Raw genomic sequence first — 21,951 nt, 5'->3', positions numbered from 1 at the left:
CCAAGACACACATGGGCATAGTCGCTACGGCCCTATACTGCCAAAAGTGGCCTGGTGCCACGCAAACCTTTGTGCGCGGGGAGGTGCAGCTGGCTTACGCCCGGACAACATGGCAGGATGTCTACTAAAGTTGTTAGACCCAGGACCAAACAGCCCACGATGGAGGCCTACACCAAGACACCCCCAGGTGCGGAGGGAGGCATAAGCAAGGAGACCCCCACGACAGAGGCGGAGGCACCGGGCACGATCCAGGAGGTGCTAGCAGCAATTGCAGACTTGAAAGTGGCCTGGGAGACTAAACTGGGCCTGGCAATGAACGAACTGAAAGTGGGCCTGGACCTCAAGATTGGAGCGGTCCAAAAGGAAGTGAACCTGCTGAGACAGGATGTGCGGACGATTGCAGAGCGCACCGGGAACTTGGAGAAGGAGATGGCCCCGAATACTGCGGCGTGCACCGCATATGGATCGGAGCTACATGCCCTTGTGCAGCGGGTGGGCAACCTGGAGGACAGAGCGGAGGAGGCGGAAGGGCGTGCCAGACGAAATAACATACGAATTGTTGGCTTGCCGGAAGGAATGGAGGAGCCCAACCCAACAGAATATGTGGAAACCATGCTCCTGCAGGAGATAACTGGCGGGGCGCTGACCCAGGGGTTCGCGGTTGAAAGGGCGCACAGGGCCTTGACAAGGAGACCGCCCCCAGGAACACCCCGGCGACCACTGATAGCAAACATTCTGAATTATCGAGATCGGGAGAAGATACTCAAATTTTTCCGGAAGGGAGGAATGATCGAAAGGGGGTCGGCAAAAATCACGGCATATCCGGACTATAAGCTGCATTTACAGCGTAGCAGGATGGGTCGGTGAAAAGAAGATTAAAAGAAGCAGGCCATCGTTATATGTTGCTTTACCCAGCTAAGTTGAAAGTGTTCTACAAGAACAAATCCCTGTTCTTTGAGATGCCGAAGGATGCGATGGAATGGCTGGATATGCAGGGCCGCCCTCAGGAACCGGATATCCAGATGGGAGCTGCAGAAGATGAGTAGCACGCAGCTATGTCCTCCATGGGGACATGGCTAAGACATTGGGACTTGAATATAGAGTTAAATTAAGCTTGTGGGGAGTGCGCTGCAATATAGGCTGGCGGGATCCGCTGGGCGCAACAACCCTAAATAGGTAAGTGGGAGCACCTAGGAGGCATCCCTTGAACCCACTAGTAGTACACCGAGTTAGGTCACTGTTAGATCGGTGACGCCCCGCGGGGTCCTAGTCCTCGAACGCTAGACAGGACCAGACGCGGGTGGGCCTGAGATTCAGGGATGGAGCTGGGCATTTGTTGGGGTAGGGTAGGGTGGGGGGAGGGGTTGGGTTGTGTGCAGTGGGGTGGGGTGGAGTTGGGGTACGGGGGGGATTGTTGAGGCTGGGAAGGGTAAGAGTCGGAAAACGGGCCATCACGGGAAGCATCGGAGGGCGGAGTGGATTGGGAGCACACCGAGTAGATGGCATCGGGTAATCTTAGAGTGGTGACCTGGCATGTGCGGGGCCTAAACAGTTATTTAAAACGCAACAAAGTGATGCTGTATCTAAAAAGGATGCGTATTGATATAGCCTTGCTACAAGAGACTCACCTCACGAAGGAGAAGCTGGAGGTGGTCTGGAGAAAATGGAGGGGTAGTGTCATGGGGGCCACGTATTTGACATATGCAAGAGGGGTGGTCACATGGGTGGCACCGCACATGCCGTTTCAGGTGCTCAGTTCGACAATAGACCCAGAGGGCAGAATGGTGGTGGTGGCGGGACTCCTGGAGAACAGAGGTGCACATCATCAATTTGTACACCCCTAACCATGAAACAGCGGCTTACTTTAGGTCCCTATACAGTAAGATTAGCCCCCTGGTGGGTGGCGCGATAGTGTGGGGAGGGGACTTTAATTATACCCTGAATCCTAGAATAGATAGGTCAGATGACAAATCAGGGAAGCCAGCGCCAGCGGCTAAAGCGCTGGGGACAATGTTGGAAGACCTAGGCCTAGTGGATGTGTGGAGGAAGCTGCATCCAATGGATAGACAATACTTGCACTACGCAGCACCACATGACTTGCACACAAGGCTAGACTATGTATTTGCAGCTGCTGAGCTAATGGGAGAAATTATGGGAGCGGAATATAAGGCTCGGGTATTATCCGATCACTCGCCTTTGGTCGTAGAGTGGCGATATCAACCCCCAGAGCGCGTATCGCGACATGGAGACTCAGAACTGAGGCGTTACAAGATGCGGGGTTTCGAGAGGACCTTGAGGGTGGCCATTGAGGAATATTTTGAAACTATCACAGGCAGTGTACGCTCTATGGGTACAGTATGGGAGGCATTTAAGGTGGTGGTGCGGGGGGTAGCTATATCAAAATCTAAAGGGCTCCAGGGGGGCACTGAACGGGAACTTCAGGAATCAGAAAGAGCTGGAGGGTCTTATGCAAAATGAGGAGACTACTCGGGAGAACAGTGCCAAGATAAAAGACTTGCAGTTAACCTGCAGTGGACTCTGGGATAGATTTTGCAAATTAAATTACAAGAAATACACAGAGAGCCTACATGCAGGGGGGGGATAAGCCGGGTAGATTGCTGGCCTGGCTGTACAAGAGCAAGACCCCCCCACTTAGTGATCAGAGAGATCAGGGATGCGGAAGGCCGAACCCGTAACAACCAGTAGGGGGTAAATGAGGAGTTCCTCAAGTATTATAGACAATTATATGAGGACACAGGGGAGGATACAAATTAAGACATACTGGGAACAATAGAGGATATAGGGCTGCCCACCCTGGATGACCTAGAATGTGCGAATCTGGATGACCCTGTCACCTCAGACAAACTGGAAGTGGTGATCCAACATCTGCCCACATGTAAAGCGCCCGGGTCAGATGGGTTGCCTAGCGAGTTTTATAAGACATAAGCAGGAGCTACTTCAGCCATTGCTGGACATGTTTAATGAAGCTTACGAGCTGGTGGAACTGCCATCGACCCTCCGCGAGGCAGTGATCATCCCACTTCTGAAACCAGGCAAGCCGGCCATGGAGTGCGGGTCCTATAGTCCCTTGTCCATGCTCAATCAGGACATTAAAATACTCAGGGCAGTGCTAGCCAATAGGTTAAAGAGGGTGATTGGTAAGTTGATACACCCAGATCAGACGGGCTATGTCCCTGGTAGGAATATCACAGACAACCATAGGAGGCTGCACCATATCATTGATTACACCGGGGAAGACACGGGCGAGTTGGCTATCGTGTCGCTAGACGCGGTTAAAGCCTTTGATTCGGTGCGGTGGCCATGGTTGAAAGCGACCCTGAAAGGATACGGAATGGGACCTGGATACATCAGGTGGGTTCAGATGTTATATAGCACCCCGGTAGCGAGAGTTAAAATGGGATCCACAATTTCAGACAAATGGCAACTCAGCAGGGGGACCAGACAGGGATGCCCCTTGTCACCCAAGTTATACATACTGGCATTAGAGCCGCTGGCAATATGCCTGCGACAACAATACGGGGAGGTGGGGATTCGTACGATAAGTGGCATGCACCTAATATCGCTGTATGCAGATGACATGCTCCTCTATTTGCGCTACCCGGAGAAAAACCTGCAATATGTGTTGGAGGTGATGGATCGTTATGCCACCCTCTCAGGCATATCGGTGAACCCCGGGAAGTCTAGTTTGTTCCCCTTGGGAAGGTATAAGAGTGTCCCGTTGTAGAGGCTGCCTATCCTGCAAATACCCTGGCAGCCTGAGACATTTAGGTATCTGGGAGTAAACATTTATCATAGGACAGAGACAGAGCACGAACAGAACACAGAGAAAGCGATCGAGGGAGTTAAGAATAGTATGGTGTTCTGGTCTAGATTACCCCTAACTATGATGAGGAGAGCAGCTCTGCTCAAAGTGGTGGTTTTGCCCAGACTTACATTTTTTTTGTAAATGTCCCGTATTTGATTCCCAGAAGCTTTTTCAAGAGACTTCATGGTATGTGCAGGAGCTTCATATGGGGCAACTCCAGGAACAGAGTAGCCCTGTGGAAACTACAGAACTCGTGTGACGGGGGCCGGGAGGGCATAAACTTGCCGAACTTTGAGCTTTATTATCTGGCGGGGAAGCGGTTTGTGGCCAGGTGGTTGTCGTCAGAGGACTTGGCAGAAGCTAGACTTTTGCAGGGCGACATGGCGCCATACTTTGAGAGAGACGGTGTGGCTACAAAATGGTGGGAAGAGGGAGACTATTGGAGCTGGGTTGGGAGGTCTGGCGCAGGATGTGGAGAACGGTGGGTGATCCGGATCCGCTCTCCCAGCAGGTTCCGCTGGTGGCGCTGTGTGGAAACGACTCAATTGTTTGAGGTAGTCCGTAGATACTGGGAACCGATGGGCTTGGCCACCCTCGGGGATATATGGCAGGAAGGGGAGGCATTGGAATTCCAGAGGTTGCAGGAGGAGACAGGGGTGCATAGAGGCCAATAAACCTACACCAGACTCACGGAATGGGAGAGGGAGAGGTGGCCTGAGACAGTGCTGGCGGAAGAACCTGATGCCGCCCCTGGAAACTATGTATGATGTCTCAGAGGGCGAAATATCCAGGGTATGCGAGCTCCTGAGAGCAAAGGCTGGGAAGGAGCTGCTACAACTGAGGCAGGACTGGGAGGAGGAGGTAGGAGGACTCATGACAGAGGAGCAATGGGAGAGAGCTCAAAGATACCATAAAAAGGTGTCCCGAAATGCGAGACGCCAACAGATCCAGTTGTATGTCACCCATAGGGCTCATCTGACCCCCGGGAAAATAGCCAGGTTTGGAGGCTCAGCCACACAGAAATGCCCCAGGTGCGGGGAGATGGAAGCGGGGTTGCTACACATGTTCTGGGCCTGTCCCGAGGTGCACAGATTCTGGGACGAAATAAAGACTAAGATGGCCGGTGGGGGAGTGGTGCTGGATGTGGGGTCGTCTTGGACATGCATGCTCGGGATTTTTTCCAGGCCACGCAATCTAAAGCACATAAGCAAGATTAAGGACCTGGCTTACATCGTGGCCAAGCGTAGGATCGCAATGGGTTGGAAGGCGGCCCACAGACCCAGGGTGGAGACATGGTGGGCGGACCTTCTGAGATGGGTGGAAGTAGAATCGGCAGTATGGTTTGAAGCCGTTACCAGGGGGGGTGAGGAGGAAGGGGGCCCCCTGATAGCCTGGCGACAATTAGTGACCTCTATGGTAAACCCCCACCAGGTTAACCATGAAAGAGAAGACTCAGACGAGTCTACAAGCACTGCGATTCCCGAAAACGCTCCTGTAGATGACACGGATGAGCCGGCTCAAGTTTATGGGGTGGGTGGGGGGAGGACGGAGAATAACACTGTATAATGTGACGGTTTGATATTGATTATGTACGTCCCGAAAAGTTGTATTGTTTGCTGGTTTTGTTTGTTTAAAATAATAAAAATAAATAAAAAAAAGCTTGCATAGCGCCCGGTGAATCAGAGGAAGTGGCGGGAAGGCATAGGCCCTCATGTTTTGCCACATAATCTCATTAGCATCCCCCAGGGAAGAAGCTCCAAGCCCGTTCCTGGAAGCATAAAGAGGAAGTTTCCTGTATGATGACGTCGCAAAGAGGTCCACTTCTTGAGAGCCCCAATGGCGAAAAAGGTCGGAGAGGATCTCCATGTTCAGCACCCACTCGTAGCTGACCACCGCTCGTCGGCTGAGAGAGTCTCCAGTCACATGAGCCATTCAGCATAGTGTTTGGATGCTGGCAGTGCACATTCTGGGCCAGCTGGTCCATTCCCAAATCTAAATAGCTAGATCTACAAGGGGGAGGTGACCTGGTACCCCCCTGCTTGTTGATGTAAAACATGGATACCGCATTGTCTGTGTGGATGCGGACCGCTTTGTTCACAATCACTGGCTTGAAAGCTTTGAGTGCCAGGAAAAATCGCCAGAAGCTCCAGATAATTTATGTGAAAATGTCTGTCCCGTGGCAACCAAAGGTCGAAAACCTGAAGATGATCTATTGTCACGCCCACACCCGATAAGGGAGGAGTCTGTCCTAATGGTCATTTGAGGGGAGGGCTCCTGAAAAGGAGCACCCACCCACAGATTGCTGGAAGATGAGAACCATAGGAGATCTGTCATCATGCAGGGTGGGACCGGAATCATTTTGGTGTCCGGGTCCACTGCCTGAAGCCAGGAGCTCCGAAGAGCCATCTGCATGAGTTGCATCTTCAGACGAGCAAGGGCCATGAGGCCTAGAAGCCTCTGGAACCACCAGGGCTGACATGCTCTGACTGAACTTGGCACATGGTTTACAGATCCGCCATCCTGTCCACAGTCAGGTACACTCTGCAGTCGATCGTGTTCCAACGGAAACCCAGGAATATCAGGTCCTGAGAGATCGTCATGGAGGATTTCCGCCAGTTCACCGACAGCCCAAGACCGAACAGGAGCAGAATGAGACTGAAGATTGCGCGAGGCTTTTACTGGACAAGGACTATGCAGAAGCCAATCGTCCAAATATGGATACATATGAATACCCTGTAGCCTTAGAAAAGCTGCGATGACCGACATCTTCTTGAAGATACGCAGCACTGAGCTGAGACCAAAAGGGAGCACTCGAAATTGGAAGTGCTCCTCTCCCAGGGAGAACCGCAGATATTTCTGATGCAGGCTCCAAATCAGGATATTGTAACGCTCACCTGGTTCCCTCGGAGGCGCTGGTCTTGACTGGGTGGTGAAAACGTCTTCAACGTTAGGCATAGGATTCGTTTGGCTCCCGGATTTGACCCCTTCCTCACCGAAAGCTTGACCTGCAGAGTGAGGTGTCTGCAAGTGGAAAATCAAGGTATTAGTAGCTGGAAGGTTGGGAGAAGTTCTTAGCCCCTCTCTCCCTCTCTTCCCGTGGTACTCGGGTGATTGTTGTGCTCACCTTAAGTAAGTGAATGCTGAGCTCTCCATCCTGCGTCTTGTGCAGGGGCGCTGGATCCAGTTACTTCACTGGATGTGAGTTCCGCCTCTTGATTGCAGAGGGTAGTTGAGAGCGAAGCCGCCATTTGCTGCACGAGCGTGACTTGTAAGTATTAAAGTTCTCTTTAGATTGCTCTCTTCAAATGTCTTTTTCCCTAATGTCTATGTCTTTTACTTTTCAGATGCTGTCGATGCCAAAGAAGATGCTCTCCCCGATTCGTGGCAGAGAGCGTAACAAGAAGATGATGAATTCGAAGGCACGTAAGTAGGAAGGCTGTTTTTGGGGCCGTAGAATGCACCTTAATGTCCCCTTTTGTCTCTACAGGTGCCGGAATGCAGTGCGAGTAAGGTTGGAGCAAGCGCAACACAGGTAAGCAGTATTGTAACCAAGCGTTACTAACCAATGTTCTTTGTCTTTGCAGACCCGATGCCGGACGAGAAATGCAGAAAAAACGTCTTGGATGCTGCCGATGGATCGGGTGAGTTGAAGCGCTAACTTTGCCTTTGTCTAACCTGTGCCTTTTGTTTTGCACGAGCCGCTGAAGATTGAAGATTGGTTCCCAGCAGGTAATTTTCGTAATTACAGGATCCGGAGCTGAAGATTCGCTGGAGCTGACACGGTGAGCGTCCTGCTGCAGATGCAGAATAACGCGAAGCATGTGGTACCAATCGGGTGTGGTTTAAATAGCCCATAGGAGTGCTTAGGTGTCTTCTTCCACAGCAGCCTCGCCCAGGTAAAAGAGTTCCTGCTTCCAGAAGGGTTCCAGCAGCAATGATCCAGGGAGTGGTGCCTGCCCCACCCAGAAGAAAAAGTAGTCCCTGCCAGAAGAGAGTAAAGCCTCATCTTGCTGGTAAGTAAGCAGCATGGTCTGCTCCAGGTAGGTTCACCCAAGCACCTTTACACTTGATATGAGCCCGGCGCTTCCTGTGCCGGGACGGATCCTTACTATGAGCCTGGCACCACCGGTGCCAGGACAAGGTCCAAAAGGTCCCTATTGGGACTTGCTGGTGCCGATAAGACATGTTATGAGCCTGCTTCCAAGGATGTTGGGTAGATCCTGACTCCTTGAAAGCAGTGGTCATGACAGCTATGCATATATGCGTCCTGAATGTCCACAACGCTGAGCCAGTCACCCTTCTGAAGAGAGAACTTTTTTGGCAGGGCGTAATCAGCTTGAATTTCTCTTGGGGGAGAGAAAAGGTTGAACTGGGAAAGGTATAAAATGGTGCGCAGGCCAGCCTGGTTGGGTTTGGGCACCATGAACAGACGAGAGTAGAAGCCATTCCCTCGTTCCGCTAGGGGAATGGGTTCCACCGCCCTGAGATCTACAAGCTTCTGGACCTCCGCTTTGAGGGAGGGCGTCTCCGACTGTTGAAAGGGAGTATTGAAGGGTGGCGTAGGGGTGAGGGGCAAGCGGAAGCCCGCCCGAGCGATGGACAAAACCCACTGATCGTCAGTGATAGTTTGCCACGCATCCAGATGAGACGAGATTCGTCCTCCCACCAGAGTGACGTACAAGCGCCAAAAAATAGCATTTTGCAGACTTTTCGGCAGAGAGACTACCTGTCTCTGAAGAGGAGGCTGACGACCGAGAGAAAAAAACGACCACGTTGCTGTCTCCGACGGGAATGACCTGTTGGAGGATCAGCCCTGCGTGACCTGCGGTCCTGGAACCCTCTGAAGCCTGAAGAGGATCGAGACTGGGATCCAGATCTCTGAGCTTTGACTGGGGGCTTCACTAGCACCGACAGAGACTTGGCAGTTTATGTGCTCGCCTTAGTCTTTGTAAGCTCGTCATCGGTTAAAGAATGAAATGGCTCTTTGCCGTCAAAAGGCAGGTCCATAATTTTATCTTGGACCTCCTTCGAAAACTTTGCTGCATGAAGCCAAGCTTGACAAGAGATGTCCACCCCAAACATGAGGCCTCGAGCTTGAGGTGTCAACATGGTGCGCAGCAGCCTCCAGCATATCCTGCGCCAACACCCTGGCATCTGATAAACCGCCTTTAAAGTGGAAGTCAGCCAAATCTATCCACAGTTTCATATTTGCCTCCGCCAAAATGAGCTCTGCGTTAGCCTGATGCAATTGCAGCACTGAGTTAGCAAAACTCTTGCCAAAAGGAATCAGGCAACTTGTCTTCCTTGGCCAGAATTTGAGCCACAGCTGCGGAGGTCGCAGAGGCCGGCTTAGACTGCAGAGTGGCGGCCGCTGCCACCGTTGAGGACGAGACCGGGCATGACGCCAAGGCTACTTCCTCGGAGGTGTTAAGCCTCTAACTGGCGTCTATTTTATTTGTGTCCAGCCCAGTCTGAGGTTTATTCCAGACCTTGCTGGCCTCGGCCAGGATGTCCCTCTCAAGCAACAGGCCGGTGCGCTCCTGTGGAGACAAGGTTAGCGCCCCTGAAAGCACCCCTTCCTGCGGAGCGGATGCCTCAGGTACTGGTATGTCAAGGAGAGACATGTCTAGAACCCGGTCGTGGAATGCTCGGACAGAGCGGGGCTGGTCCTCACTATCCTGATCTGCCCGTGGGTCGTCTAGTGCATCCGGATCCATCTGCTGCGATGCGACTGGCGTCAAATTGACGTCTCGCTCTGCTGGAGTCTTGTCAACTGGAGACAAGGGAGGCAGAGGTGGGAGAGCTAGAGGTGGGCTGGGAGGCAGAGGCGGTGCCGCTGCCGGGGCCACAGGTGCCGTGACTGGAACTGTCGGGGCAGGATTCGGCACCTGAGGGCAGATTTCCCTAAAGAGTCCTTTAAAGTACTCCCTCATGGGATCAGAATTCATAAGACTATGACATTTCCCAAAAAAGGCATCCTCTGCCGAGACCTTAGGCACTGGAGTGGGCAGAGGCTGCTCAGGAGGGGCATAACCCCACGAACATAGTGAGGAGGGCTGCCAAGAAGGCCCACCACCAATCGGATATACATAGACCAATGGGGGAGATGTAGGAGGAAGCAAGACTGAATGTGGCAGTGGCATCCGAGCACGCCAGTCGTAAGAGGGGCGGAACGGATTCACACTGTCCTGTGGAAAAGGTTGTCCACCAAAAGGAAGGTTCCAAGCACCCGCCGTCGATAGCGTGGGTGTGAGGGAAGAATCCAAAATGGCCACTGTAGACAACGCGGGAAGGCCCGCCATTTTGTGAGCATCTGAGGAGAACTGAGTCACATATGGAAATGAGGCAGGTGACTCCACAGTCTGGTCAGCGGACTTGATTGAAACTTTAGCCTTGACACAAGGATCCTTGGCAGAGCTGGTACTATGGGGTCTTGCATGTTTACTGAACATCCTTTCCCCTGAATCAGCCTCAAAAAGAGTAACCTTGGCAAATCCGGTAACAGGAGTTACGGTCAGTGACCTCTCCCTGTGCCCCCTCAACAGAACCAGTAACTCCGCGAGCGTGGGAAAGTTGAAGAATCACCTCACAGACAAGACCTCAACAGGTCTCTCAATTCTGTTCGTACACATCTTAGCCTCGATAAGAGGAACTTCGTAACAGAATCCGGTCTTAATAGCTCCCTCAAGAGGGGCCTCGAACTGTGGTTTAGTACAGAAAGCCTCAACGGAGGCCTCAGGGTGCAAACCGGTGTCTGTATGGGAAGCTCCAAACGAGGAGACCTTGGAGTGAACTCCGGTACCAAACGCCTCAGCACGACTATGCGGGCTATTAGCACCTGATTGGTGAACCTCTGATCATGATCCGGTAAAGACAGGCCCCTTGCGGGAACACTCAGAAAACCCTGGTGCACCCATTAGGCCTGCAAGGCACCTCAGAGGAAACCCTGTTAGCAGAGCTTTTGAAGCCCCTCCCGGACCTGGAGGGCCCCGGGAAGGGAGGTGCCCTGAAAAGTAAGGAACTTACCGGGCGCCTTTTCTTTCTGTCGATGAACAGCTGAAAATGCGATGGAGGAACTCTGGAAGATCTCCTCCCACTGATGAAGATGATGCTGAAGTGCCCAGACCAAAAGGGAGTCGCAGTAGAAACAGGAGTCCCAACAGTGATCCGGTCCCAGACACTCCAAACAGAGAGAATGGGGATCCGCCCTAGCGAAGCGACATTCGCAAGAGGAACAAGCGACAAATCCCAAACGATCCGGCATAGACAGAGAACTACGCGACCACAGAACCGAAGCAGGAGAGAAGGACAACGGAAAAAGAAAAAGGTTTTCCCGGTGATGCAAGTGCGTCCAGCCCCGACCGCGCGGAGAAAAGGACTAAAGGGCGATGCGGAGCTAAGGAGGGCAGGGTTACAGCCTTGTGCGGTACCCAGTGTAAAAAGAGAAGGACACATTTTTCAATTTGATGCTTTTTTACAAAAGTGCTCCGGTCCCATCCCACAGGACGGAATGTCCCAAAAGTATGGAGCAAAGGGGACGGGACATAGGAGTATGAAATATACAGATTTAAATGTTGCATTGTGCTTATAAAAATAGTATACACACATTTTTTTCTAAATGAGAAGTCTTAAAAAAAACACATGTACAACAAAGTACATGGTCTGATGAATTGTAATATACTATGGGTATTCTAAAAAAAATGACTGCATTATTACATATATACAAAAGAAATGAGTTTAGAAATTGAAGATTTACTTTTAGACATGTAATAGGATGTATATTACTTTAAGGATTTTGTAAATTAATTGTGACTTTATTTCACTCCAGCAGATGACCTGCCAAAGGAAATGAATCTTTACATATTTTTTGTTGTATTCATTTGTGTGTACATCAAATTGTGGAACATATACTAGATTTAAAGAAATTACAGCAGAATAAAATGGAATTTGAAAATACATATTATGTGAAAATATATATTCCTAAAAGTTGATCTAATTAATTTCATCAGTTTTTTGATCAGTCAAGTGACACATGTTATGTCTGTTGTCATCGGTAATACCAGTGACGTCATGATGTAATTCCTGATGTACTCTTTTGTCATCATTGTGGTCATATGCTGCACAACGGGGGGAAGACCATTTAAGGTGGCTTTGTAAATGTCTACCGAATTTCATGTGTTTTGTTGCGTTAAATTTTCACCTTAACGTCTCCAACTACATTTTTTTCACTATATATATATATATGAGATACATTACTCACCGTAATCGTATTTCTGATGCTTGTATCTGCTTAGATTCACATGCTGTGCATAGGCCGACATCTAGTGGAAGCTGCGGAGTATTACAGTTTGTTTTTCGAAATCGAAAAAGGGCGTCGACACAGGGCGTGCCAGTAATACTATCCCTAGTGTGACGTCCACTGTACCCATGATCCCTCACGCGTCTAGGATCCCCAGATTGTGTTTTTCCTGACATGAGGTAGCATGAGGAGTAGCGTGAGTACAGATAGTCCAAGCAGATAGACAGAAAGGTAAGACTACAAGCAACCATGCGCCTTCTCTCGGAGGGGAGGAAGGGTGGGTCGCATGTGAATCTAAGCAGATACAAGCATCAGAAATACGATTACGGTGAGTAATGTATCTCTTCTGAGGCTTGTGGAATCTGCTTAGATCACATGCTGTGCATAGATTAGCGAGCAGTACCAGAAGAAGGAGGTGGGATGTGAGAAGGGTCATGAGCAAACAGGTGTCTTAGAACCGCTTGTCCCACTTGTGTATCTGTCTTGGAATGAGTGTCAATGCAGTAATGCTGAGTAAAAGTGTGAATAGAGCTCCAAGTAGCTGCTTTGCAAATGGTGTCGAGGGGAACATTTGCAATGAAAGCCAGAGTGGCCCCAATGCCTCTAGTAGAGTGGGCCCTTGGCGTAAAAGGCAGAGTCTTTTCAGAAAGAGAGTAACACAGCTGTATACAGTTGATAATCCACTTAGAGATAGCGCCCTTAGAGACGCGATCCCCCTCTCTGCCTGTAGCTACGGAGACAAACAGTTGATCTGTTTTCCTTAGCGGTCTGGTCTTATTTACATAGTATAAGACCGCCCTACGCACATCTAGGGTGTGTAGTTTCACCTCAGCCGAGCTTTGTGGGTTTTGGAAGAAAGCCGGAAGCTCGATGGACTGGTTTACATGGAACTTGGATATGAATTTTGGTGAGAATCTAGGGTGTGTGCGTAAAACCAGTTTGTCCTTGTGGATAGTAAAGAAAGGATCTTGCACTGACAGAGCCTGAATTTCACTGACCCTTCTTATGGAGGTAATGGCTACTAAGAAGGCCGTTTTATAAGTCAGGTGTTTGAGACTACTTTTATGCATGGGTTCGAAGGGGGGGCCCATGAGCTTAGCTAGCACCACGTTGAGGTCCCATCCTGGCGGTGGGTTCGAAATAGGAGGGTGAAGTCTCTTTACTCCTTCCATGAAGGCTTTAACCACTGGTACTTTCCACCATGAGACCCTGTTATGGGATGTGGTGTAAGCCGAGAGGGCTGCCAGGTGTACTTTCAGAGAGTTAAAAACCAACCCTGCATCCAGCAGGTGGAGCATGTATGTTACAACGTTGGAAGGAGTGCAATCAACCGGGTTGATTTGTTTATTCTGGCACCAGATAACGAATCTTTTCCACTTGTCAAAGTAACAGTGTCTTGTATTTGGTTTCCTGGACTCTTTTAGAATGTCCATACACCTCTGTGGTAATTTGAGATGTCCAAACTCTATGACTTCAGGAGCCATGCTGCTAGGTTCATAGAGTTGGGTTCCTGATGCACTGTTTGACCTTGTTGCTGGGACAGAAGGTTGTACCAGGCTGGGAGTCTGATGGGCTCGCACACCGCCATCCTGCGTAGGTGTGGAAACCATGGTTGTCTCGCCCACATGGGAGCAACTAGGATGAGCGTCATTGATTCCTTGTTCATCTTGTACACCACCTTCCTGATGAGAGGAGTTGGTGGAAAAGCGTACGCAAACATCCCTGACCAGTTCATCCACAGGGCATTCCCCTGGGAGTCCGTTTGGGGGAACCTGGATGCAAATCCTGGGCATTGTTTGTTTTCGCTTGTGGCGAATAGGTCTATAGTGGGGAAACCCCACTGAGAGAAGAGATCTTCTACTACGTCTCTGTGAAGGACCCATTCGTGTTCTTTTGGGAGGGAGTCTCTGCTTAGAGCATCCGCTAGGGAATTGAGCTCCCCTGGAACATGTTGCGATGACAGGAAGATGTTCCGTCTGAGTGCCCATATCCATATTTTCTGGGCAAGCTTGGACAGATTTGGCGAACGAGTCCCTCCTTGCTTGTTCAGATAGAACATGGCTGTCGTGCTGTCCGTCCTGATCTGCACCGACAAGTTCAGTAGATGGGGCTCGAACGCTTGCAGCGCTCGGAATACTGCCAGAAGCTCTAGCAGATTTATGTGGTTCTTGGCTACTGAGTGAGACCAGAGACCCTGAGCTGTGTGGTGGAGATGGTGAGCTCCCCACCCAGTCAGGCATGCATCTGTAGTCACCACTGCCTGTACTTCGGGTTCGTAAAAGGGTTTCCCCTTTGCGAGATTCTCTCTTGTCCACCAGTGTAGGCTCTGTACGAGTGTTGGCGAAACGACCACTAGATCGTCCCACTGACCACTTGCCTGAGACCACTGTTTCGCCAACCATTCCTGCATGGGACGCATGCGCAGACGCGCGTGGGGGACCAGGTAAATGCATGACGCCATCATGCCCAGTAACCGCATAGCTTTGCGTACTGTTATCTGTTGACCTGACTGATAATGCGGAATTTGCAGAAGTATATTCCGAATTCTTTCTTCCGAAGGGAAGGTCAATTCTTTCTGAGTATCTAGGATAGCTCCTAGAAACTGTTTTGAGGTGCTTGGCACCAGACTTGACTTTTTCTCGTTGATAGAGAAGCCTAATTCGTGGAGGAGGTCGATAGTCCTTTGAATGTTTGATCTGCAGATTCCTGGGGTTTCCCCCGTTATGAGCCAGTCGTCCAGATAAGGGTACACTGGGATTGCCTCCCTGCGTAGGTGTGCAGCTGCCACCGCCAGTACCTTGGTGAATACCCTTGGTGCTGAAGCTATCCCGAAGGGCAGTACCTTGAATTGGTAGTGGCGACTGTCCACCTTGAAGCGCAAGTATTTTCTGTGCGCCGGGAGCATGGAAATATGAAAATAGGCATCTTTCATATCCAAGGTTGCCATGTAATCCCCCTTTTTTAGGAGTGGGATTACCTCTTGTAGCGTGGTCATACGGAATTTTTGGGGCTTGACATACTTGTTGGCAGGCCGTAAGTCCAATACTGGGCGCATTGTTAAATCTTTCTTTGGCACAAGGAAGTAAGTTGAATAGATACCCTTGTTTACCTGGTGTCCTGGGACGAGTTCTATCGCGTCCTTTAGGAGCAGATTGTAGCTTTCCTCGAGGAGGATCTTTTGATGTTCTACAGAGTGGACTTTTTGTCTTGGAGGGTGGTTTCGGGGACGTTGCAGTAGTTCTATACAGTACCCCTTGGATACCGTCGACAGCACCCATCTGTCGGAAGTTATCCCTTCCCATGCCTGGGTGAAGCTGGATATTCGTCCCCCTACTGGGGTTGCATGGGAAGGGACCCTGAAATGAGCGTCACTGCTTTGGTGGAGGCGTGCCGCCTCCTTTACTGGGGCTGCCTCTGCCTCTACCACGTCCTCTTCTACTAGCCCTACCATACCCCTGGGTAGACTGTTGTGAGTTGGTGTTCCACTGTGTACCCTGGGTTTGGGGATAGTTATTTCCTCTATTGGAATTTTGGCCGCGGGGGCGACGAAAATTGCCGTTCCCTCTTTGGTTAGGTGGTTTTGTAGTTAACTGGCCAAGGGATTTGAGGGTGTCGAATTCCTCCTTAGCGTTTTTTAGTGCGTCCTCGACTGCCTTTCCAAACAGGAGATCACTTTCCACTGGTTTGTCTAAGAGTGCAGCTTGTGTTTCTGCTCTGAATCCCGACTGCCTCAACCAAGCATGTCTTTTGATGACAGTCCCCTCTGCAATAATTCTACCCGCATTGTCTGCGGCGTCAAAAGTTTCTTTTAAAATGCAGCCTGAGACGTTTCTTCCCTCTGCACAAATGCGAGATAGCTGGCTCTTAAGGGGTTCGGGAGCGGAATCTATTAGTGCTGCCACTTCTTCCCACTGATGGCAGTTGTAGCTGGCCAACAGTGTGGTGGAATTCGCGATTCTGGTTTGGTAGGCTGCCGTGGAAGCTACTTTTCTACCAAAACCATAGAGTTTCTTACTTTCCTTGTCGGGGGGAGCCTCCGAGGAAGATAATGGGGTTCCAGCTCTCTTGCGGGTGTTAGTTACGACTAGAGAGTCTGGCTTAAGTTGGCCTCTAATATATAGAGGGTCCGACTGGGCTGCTTTAAACAGCTTCTCTACTCTAGGGTTTACAGGTCTTGTCAGGTTTGGGTTGACAAGGGATGGTGCTATTCTGCGTTGAATAGATTTCAGGATGGGAATGGTCTGGGCTACTGTCTTCCTTTCCCCTATTAGTTCTTCCGCGAAGTCCCTCTCTTCTTGGACACCTTGTGTGTCTATGTGGAAGTGGTTAGCTGCCCGAGAGAGCAGTTCATTCAGTAGGGGCTGATTATCTATTGGGGAATCAGACACTGGGGCTTCCCTTTCGACTGGTGAGTCCATTCTGAAAATATCTGGGCTATTTTCTGGCTCATCCTCGTCTTCGACCTCCCCGTAATAATCTGACACTGCGAGATCTTCTGGTGTCTCAAAATCCTGGCCCTCTATAAGGGAAGAGTCTCCTTGGCCTGTAGGGAAAAGGCAAGAATAGGGTTGGACCTCGAAGGGGTCTGAAGCCTTTAAGGGTGTCTCGACCCGGGGCCTTTTATTTGAAGGGATAGGGTCCCTTGAACCTGAGGGAGAAGATTCCTGAGGGTTTAAAGCTAGTAGTTGGTCAGGGTGTCTTTCGAAGAAATTTGCTAAGGAGGACATCCTTGACATTACTCTGTCAATGTCCTCGCATGACCAGAGTTTTGAGCTTGGGGTGACCTTGCTGGAACTCTCTATGGACTGTCCCTGAGAAGACTTGGACGGGGAAGTCAGTTCTATTGTTGTGGAGGATTGCAAGGGTTGTTTCCTTTGTTGCTTACCCCCTTCCCCGTGGGTGGAAGTGTGTTTACCATTTCCCTTATTTTTCGACGCCTGGCGTCGAGGATCGGAGGTGGAATCCCTGTGTTTCAAACTAGGCTTCGAAACTGGGCCCTCCTTACTCCCAAGTGATGTACCCTTTCCCTGGGGTGCAGGCTGGGGATGGAAGTCGTGTTCGTCTCCGGACGAGTGATCTTCCGTTATGTTAATGGGCGAGGCACTATGTGCAAGTGTGGAGGCTTGCCTGACGTCGTGCGGCGACCTCGACCGGGACCGCCCAGAGGACGTCCTTTCGGACCGCTCCTTCTGTGCCTCTTTCCGAGGTTTCGACGGCGTCGAATCTCGGGTGGCTTTTTTGTGTTTAGCGTGTGTATGTGTAACGCTCTTGTCGCCGGGGGACTTCCCCATAGTCGCCGGGACGGACGACCTTCCGAGGCCGGGGACGTGCGTTAGGCTGTCTTTCGACGCCTTGTTGCCCTCGCCGTCCGAAAGTCCGGCGTCGCTGCCGTCGCTGAAGGTACCCTCCGCCTCCATAGCTGCTAGCTTGGCGTGGTGGGCCCAACGCTTGGTGGAGCGGTCCTTAAGAGTTTTGGTCTTAAACCTGCTACAGGCCCTGCAACCCGCCTCGGGGTGGTCTCTGGGCAGGCAAAGGTTGCACGTAGCGTGCTTATCTACCCAAGGGTATTTCTTATTACACTTGGGGCAAAACTGAAAGGGCGTACCCTCCATACGCGCCTGTGGGCAGCGGGCAAGTGTGTGTAGGTAAGAAGGTGTCTATAACCGAGTGTGGAAGTGTACCACCCCCCACTCTCCCTACTTGTAGGGCCGAGGCCAGCGGCCCAGGCCCGAGCCGAGGCGGAAGCCTCAAGGCCCAATCCGTCGGGTTTCGTCGTTGATCTCCTCCCCGGTTCGGCGTCGAGATGCTGATCGACGTAAGGGTGACAAAACGGGGCAAATTAGATTTAGTTTTAAGTGAAAATATGGCAAAGCCAGGGAACTCCGATGAAGTGCTTCCGACCAGAATGGCGGAAAAAAACAATCTGGGGATCCTAGACGCGTGAGGGATCATGGGTACAGTGGACGTCACACTAGGGATAGTATTACTGGCACGCCCTGTGTCGACGCCCTTTTTCGATTTCGAAAAACAAACTGTAATACTCCGCAGCTTCCACTAGATGTCGGCCTATGCACAGCATGTGATCTAAGCAGATTCCACAAGCCTCAGAAATATATATATATATATATATACGCAAGCAATAGCTGAAGAAAGAAAATATATCCATAAAGTGAATCCAACGGCTTAGGGTGAAACTGCAGACATTGAGAAATATTGGAGAAAATTAAGTTGTAATGGTTCAGTGAATTACTTACGGTACTGTAAAGATAAGGCCCCCACGAAAGTACAGAATCTGTAAGACAAGACAGGGTTCCATTAGTTGTTACAAATGAGAAGAGTGTTCTTTTGTATAACAATTAATTGTTACAACCATGACATTATGAAATGAATTACATTTTACAATGTGGCCTAGCCACAGATTCCCAACATCAGACTGAATATAGGTTATTTTTTGCCCTTCATTTACACAAGTACAAAATCAACCAGATAGGACACAATATGCAAAGTAAGAACGCTCGCGTCATGTTAATGCTTGCATATTTCTTCCCAATTTCTATTGCTAATGTTCAACTCTTGACTATCCTCACTTTCTAAATCCTATCCATATACCACTCTATTCTTTCATTATCGGTTTTCTTTTTTGGGTTCCCAAATACATATTTTATGATTTAAAATGTTATACTGTAAAGACTTTCAGCAAAAGAATGTAGTGCAACTACAAGAACTATTCTCAGTCATCAGTGCTACAAGAAAAAGGAGCTCTAGGCAATGAAGCAAGAAAACCAAAGACATGACGTTTTTTAAAACCAAAACAAGCTACTCCCGGCCTTTTACTGCCATTCCTATTGTTGGGCAAGAAACCCTTTGTAAAGACTGGAGGGGTGTCTTTACTTCTGCTCTCTATATGGTAGAGGAGAGGCACAGAAGACCCCAGCCAAGATTCTCTATAAGGTAGCAATGGACGAGCAATCAAGGCCTAGCTTCTCAGGAGGTGATGCAGGCTGGTTCTTAAGTACAGTGTAGTCCCCGAGCCCCCACAAAGGAATGTCCACACACTATTACTGAAAACACAGTCTTTATATAATTAATATTCAAAAGGTATGTACACAATCACAATAACGCACTTTGTACTCGGAAATCAACAATGATTAATATATACAATTCTAAAGTGGTACCACCAATGTTATCAAATCTCATTAAAGTGCATCAACTGTACGGTTAAAATGTCACACAGATCAATAACGAGGAAACCAGCAATAGAGATAGGAAGGACCGTAAGATGGTTGAAACAATAGGCCGATTTCTGGCCCCTACCACTAGGCACAGTTCTGTGTGGAGATCCACCCCCCCCACCTGGGCAACCTGTAAAATAAAGTTATATAATAGCACAAGCCCAGTCCATTGTTCACTAGTCTTATTTCCTCCTATTAAGGTTTTACCCCCCCAATGTACCTGGTGGAGTAGAGTTCTTCGAAGACGTGTCGAAGGATCCTTCTTGAGTGACTCCCTTTAAAGCAGGAGCCACGGATCGTCGAGAGGCGTCGAAGATGGTGAACTTGTCGTCGACGGCGGCGATGAGAAGTTCAAGGGTGCCGAGACCCCGATGTCGATCCAGGCGGTGCTCGTCAGCGACGTCCTGCGAGGATGAGGTGGGCGGGGCACCTCGGCGATGGATTGTTCAGGACCGCAAAGAGTTTCAGAAGAACTGTGGCCCAACAAGGGCGTCGAGTTGTCAAAGTCTTTGTGGCCTTCAGGTGGCGGGAAACCGACCGGCGGATTCTCCTCGGCGCGTTGGTCGTCCTCGACTTTCTCTGGTGGGGGATAGCGGTCGACGTTGCAGACAAGGGAGTCCTTGGATACAAATGTTCCTAGGCAAAGGAGCGGACAGCTCTGGTCGGCGTCGGCACGGCGTCAAGTGGTCCCCACGGCTGGGCAACACAACTTCGATGGGCCTCCAGCGGTTACACAATCCTGCAAACCCTGGTCGACGGCAATAGACTTAGACAGCGGCGAAGTCCGGGTGCTTTGCTTCGTTCTCCTCAGCGGTCCAGTCTCGGGTCGGCAGCCTTTCGAGGGTCTGACTTCCAGGGAGCTTTGGCAAAGGTTAGCGGTGCTCGATGGTCCCTCGGAGCACGGGAAGAGGGCGCCTTACCAGGTCCTCTCTCGTATCAGTCCTTGACGAGTTCGGCAGCTTTCAGATCAGGTCGAAGCAAATGCAACAGCAAGTCTTCGTCTTCCAGCTGGGCGTCAGGATCAGCAGTTCCAGTTACTCTTCAAGTGTAGACAGAAACAATTTCCAGTGGTGAGAGGTCCCCAGATATACCATCTTGTCTCTCATCCACACTGCTGGGTCACTCTCAGCAGCCAATCATACAGATGGGCATTCATGCAGTCAGTCAGCCAATCAGGCACACAGTGCATTCAGGCCACCCTCCTCCCTCTCAGACACTCACAACAAGGAATGTGGATTGGGACAAGTACCCAGCCATTCAACACTACACACTGCATTCAGGCCAGTTTCGGGCAGGGCTGTCTCAGTCTTTGTCTCTCATACCAGAAACCAGACAGCCACAACAAGAAGTTTATATTGGTCACACACTCCATTCACCCAGGTCCCACCCACAGGAGGTACCCACAACATACAGTCACTGGGAAGGCTCCAGTCAGTCTGGAATGGACTTCACAACAACACCATATATGGAACTTCCACCCAACAGCCAGTCAGGAGGAAGGGACAGAGTCAGGGCTTCCCAGGACTTTGGGAAAACAAGGTAATAGGTAATAGAAAGCAAGAGGCCACAGGAGCCATCTTGTTTTCCATCAGGAATCAACTGATTCCAATGGCAGGGCCTTGGGATCCACAAAATGGAGGCTACTCAGCGCACCTGTCAAAGTCAGCATGGAGCTGCCACCAGCCCATACCCTGCTCTGCGGGCCACCCACAGGTGCCCAAAAACATACACTAGGGGCACAGGGTTGTACCCCCACCCATGGGTGCCATAACGGTATCCCACGGGTCTGTTCACCAAACCAAAAGAGAGAGCTGCACCGCCAGGAGTCCCACATGAACTCCTGCGCAGAAAATATGACAGAACACATGATAAAAAGACAGTAAAGGACAAGGATACGGAGGCCCTGTCCCTCCGATGCATTTCCAGCATCACACCCTTACCCTCAACCTGTGATTTCATTAGATCAGTGAGCTAAAGGTAACCCAAATGGTGGCCATTCTATAAGAGACCACTGGAAAAATCACTTGTTCCCAGACAACTTGAGACCATCTATCCATTCACGATATAGGACTTGGAGGTTTTTTCCAATGTCCTCAGGATGATGCGCCTCACGTTGGCCAAAGCCAGGGGGCCTCCATTTCAATTGCCAATTCGCAATCATTACTTTGTCTGTTAGGGTAGATTTTCATTGTTATGCATCATCTACTCTCACTATGCGAGTCGCCCAGCACTTTTTGCTGGATTTATGGATTTTGGGTCTGCTCCCCTGAGTGAGTGGGAACCTTTTTTCACACTCATTCTTTTACCCTAGATTTTGTTATACTTTGTATTTCTTTTTGTAATGCTTGGAGAAATACTTTCCTCCAAGTTGTATGGCATTTATCTTTAGACTTTTGCTACACACAGCAGTCTGGGCAGTGTGGCTGGGCTTCCTTTATTTTCTGCTATTTTCCTTGTAAAACCCTAGCTCCCAAGGGCAGGGGGATATTTAGTATCCTTCCTAACTTTTATATTGTGAGATCAGCACATCCCCAACTTCTGTGGAGTGCTGAGATGTTACACTGAAGCCCCTTTTTCACTGCTCCTGTAATTTT

The 21,951-nt window shown here is 50.1% G+C and overlaps 1 protein-coding gene across 1 annotated transcript in view; it reads right to left on the bottom strand.

The window, feature by feature from the left end:
* The window catches only part of SCPEP1 (serine carboxypeptidase 1), a 682,231-nt gene that overhangs the window by 292,262 nt on the left and 368,018 nt on the right, over positions 1-21,951 (bottom strand). The window contains exon 7 of the mRNA XM_069654950.1: positions 18,380-18,417. Within this exon, the coding sequence (XP_069511051.1) occupies positions 18,380-18,417 (38 nt within the window). The remainder of the gene's footprint in view (positions 1-18,379; positions 18,418-21,951) is intronic.

Source organism: Ambystoma mexicanum, chromosome 3q, assembly GCF_040938575.1.
Source record: "Ambystoma mexicanum isolate Mex_15411 chromosome 3q, UKY_AmexF1_1, whole genome shotgun sequence".
NCBI classification, from domain to species: domain Eukaryota; kingdom Metazoa; phylum Chordata; class Amphibia; order Caudata; family Ambystomatidae; genus Ambystoma; species Ambystoma mexicanum.
The sequence above is the reverse complement of the archived record's forward strand: the minus strand, read 5'-3'. Positions and strand labels throughout refer to the sequence as shown.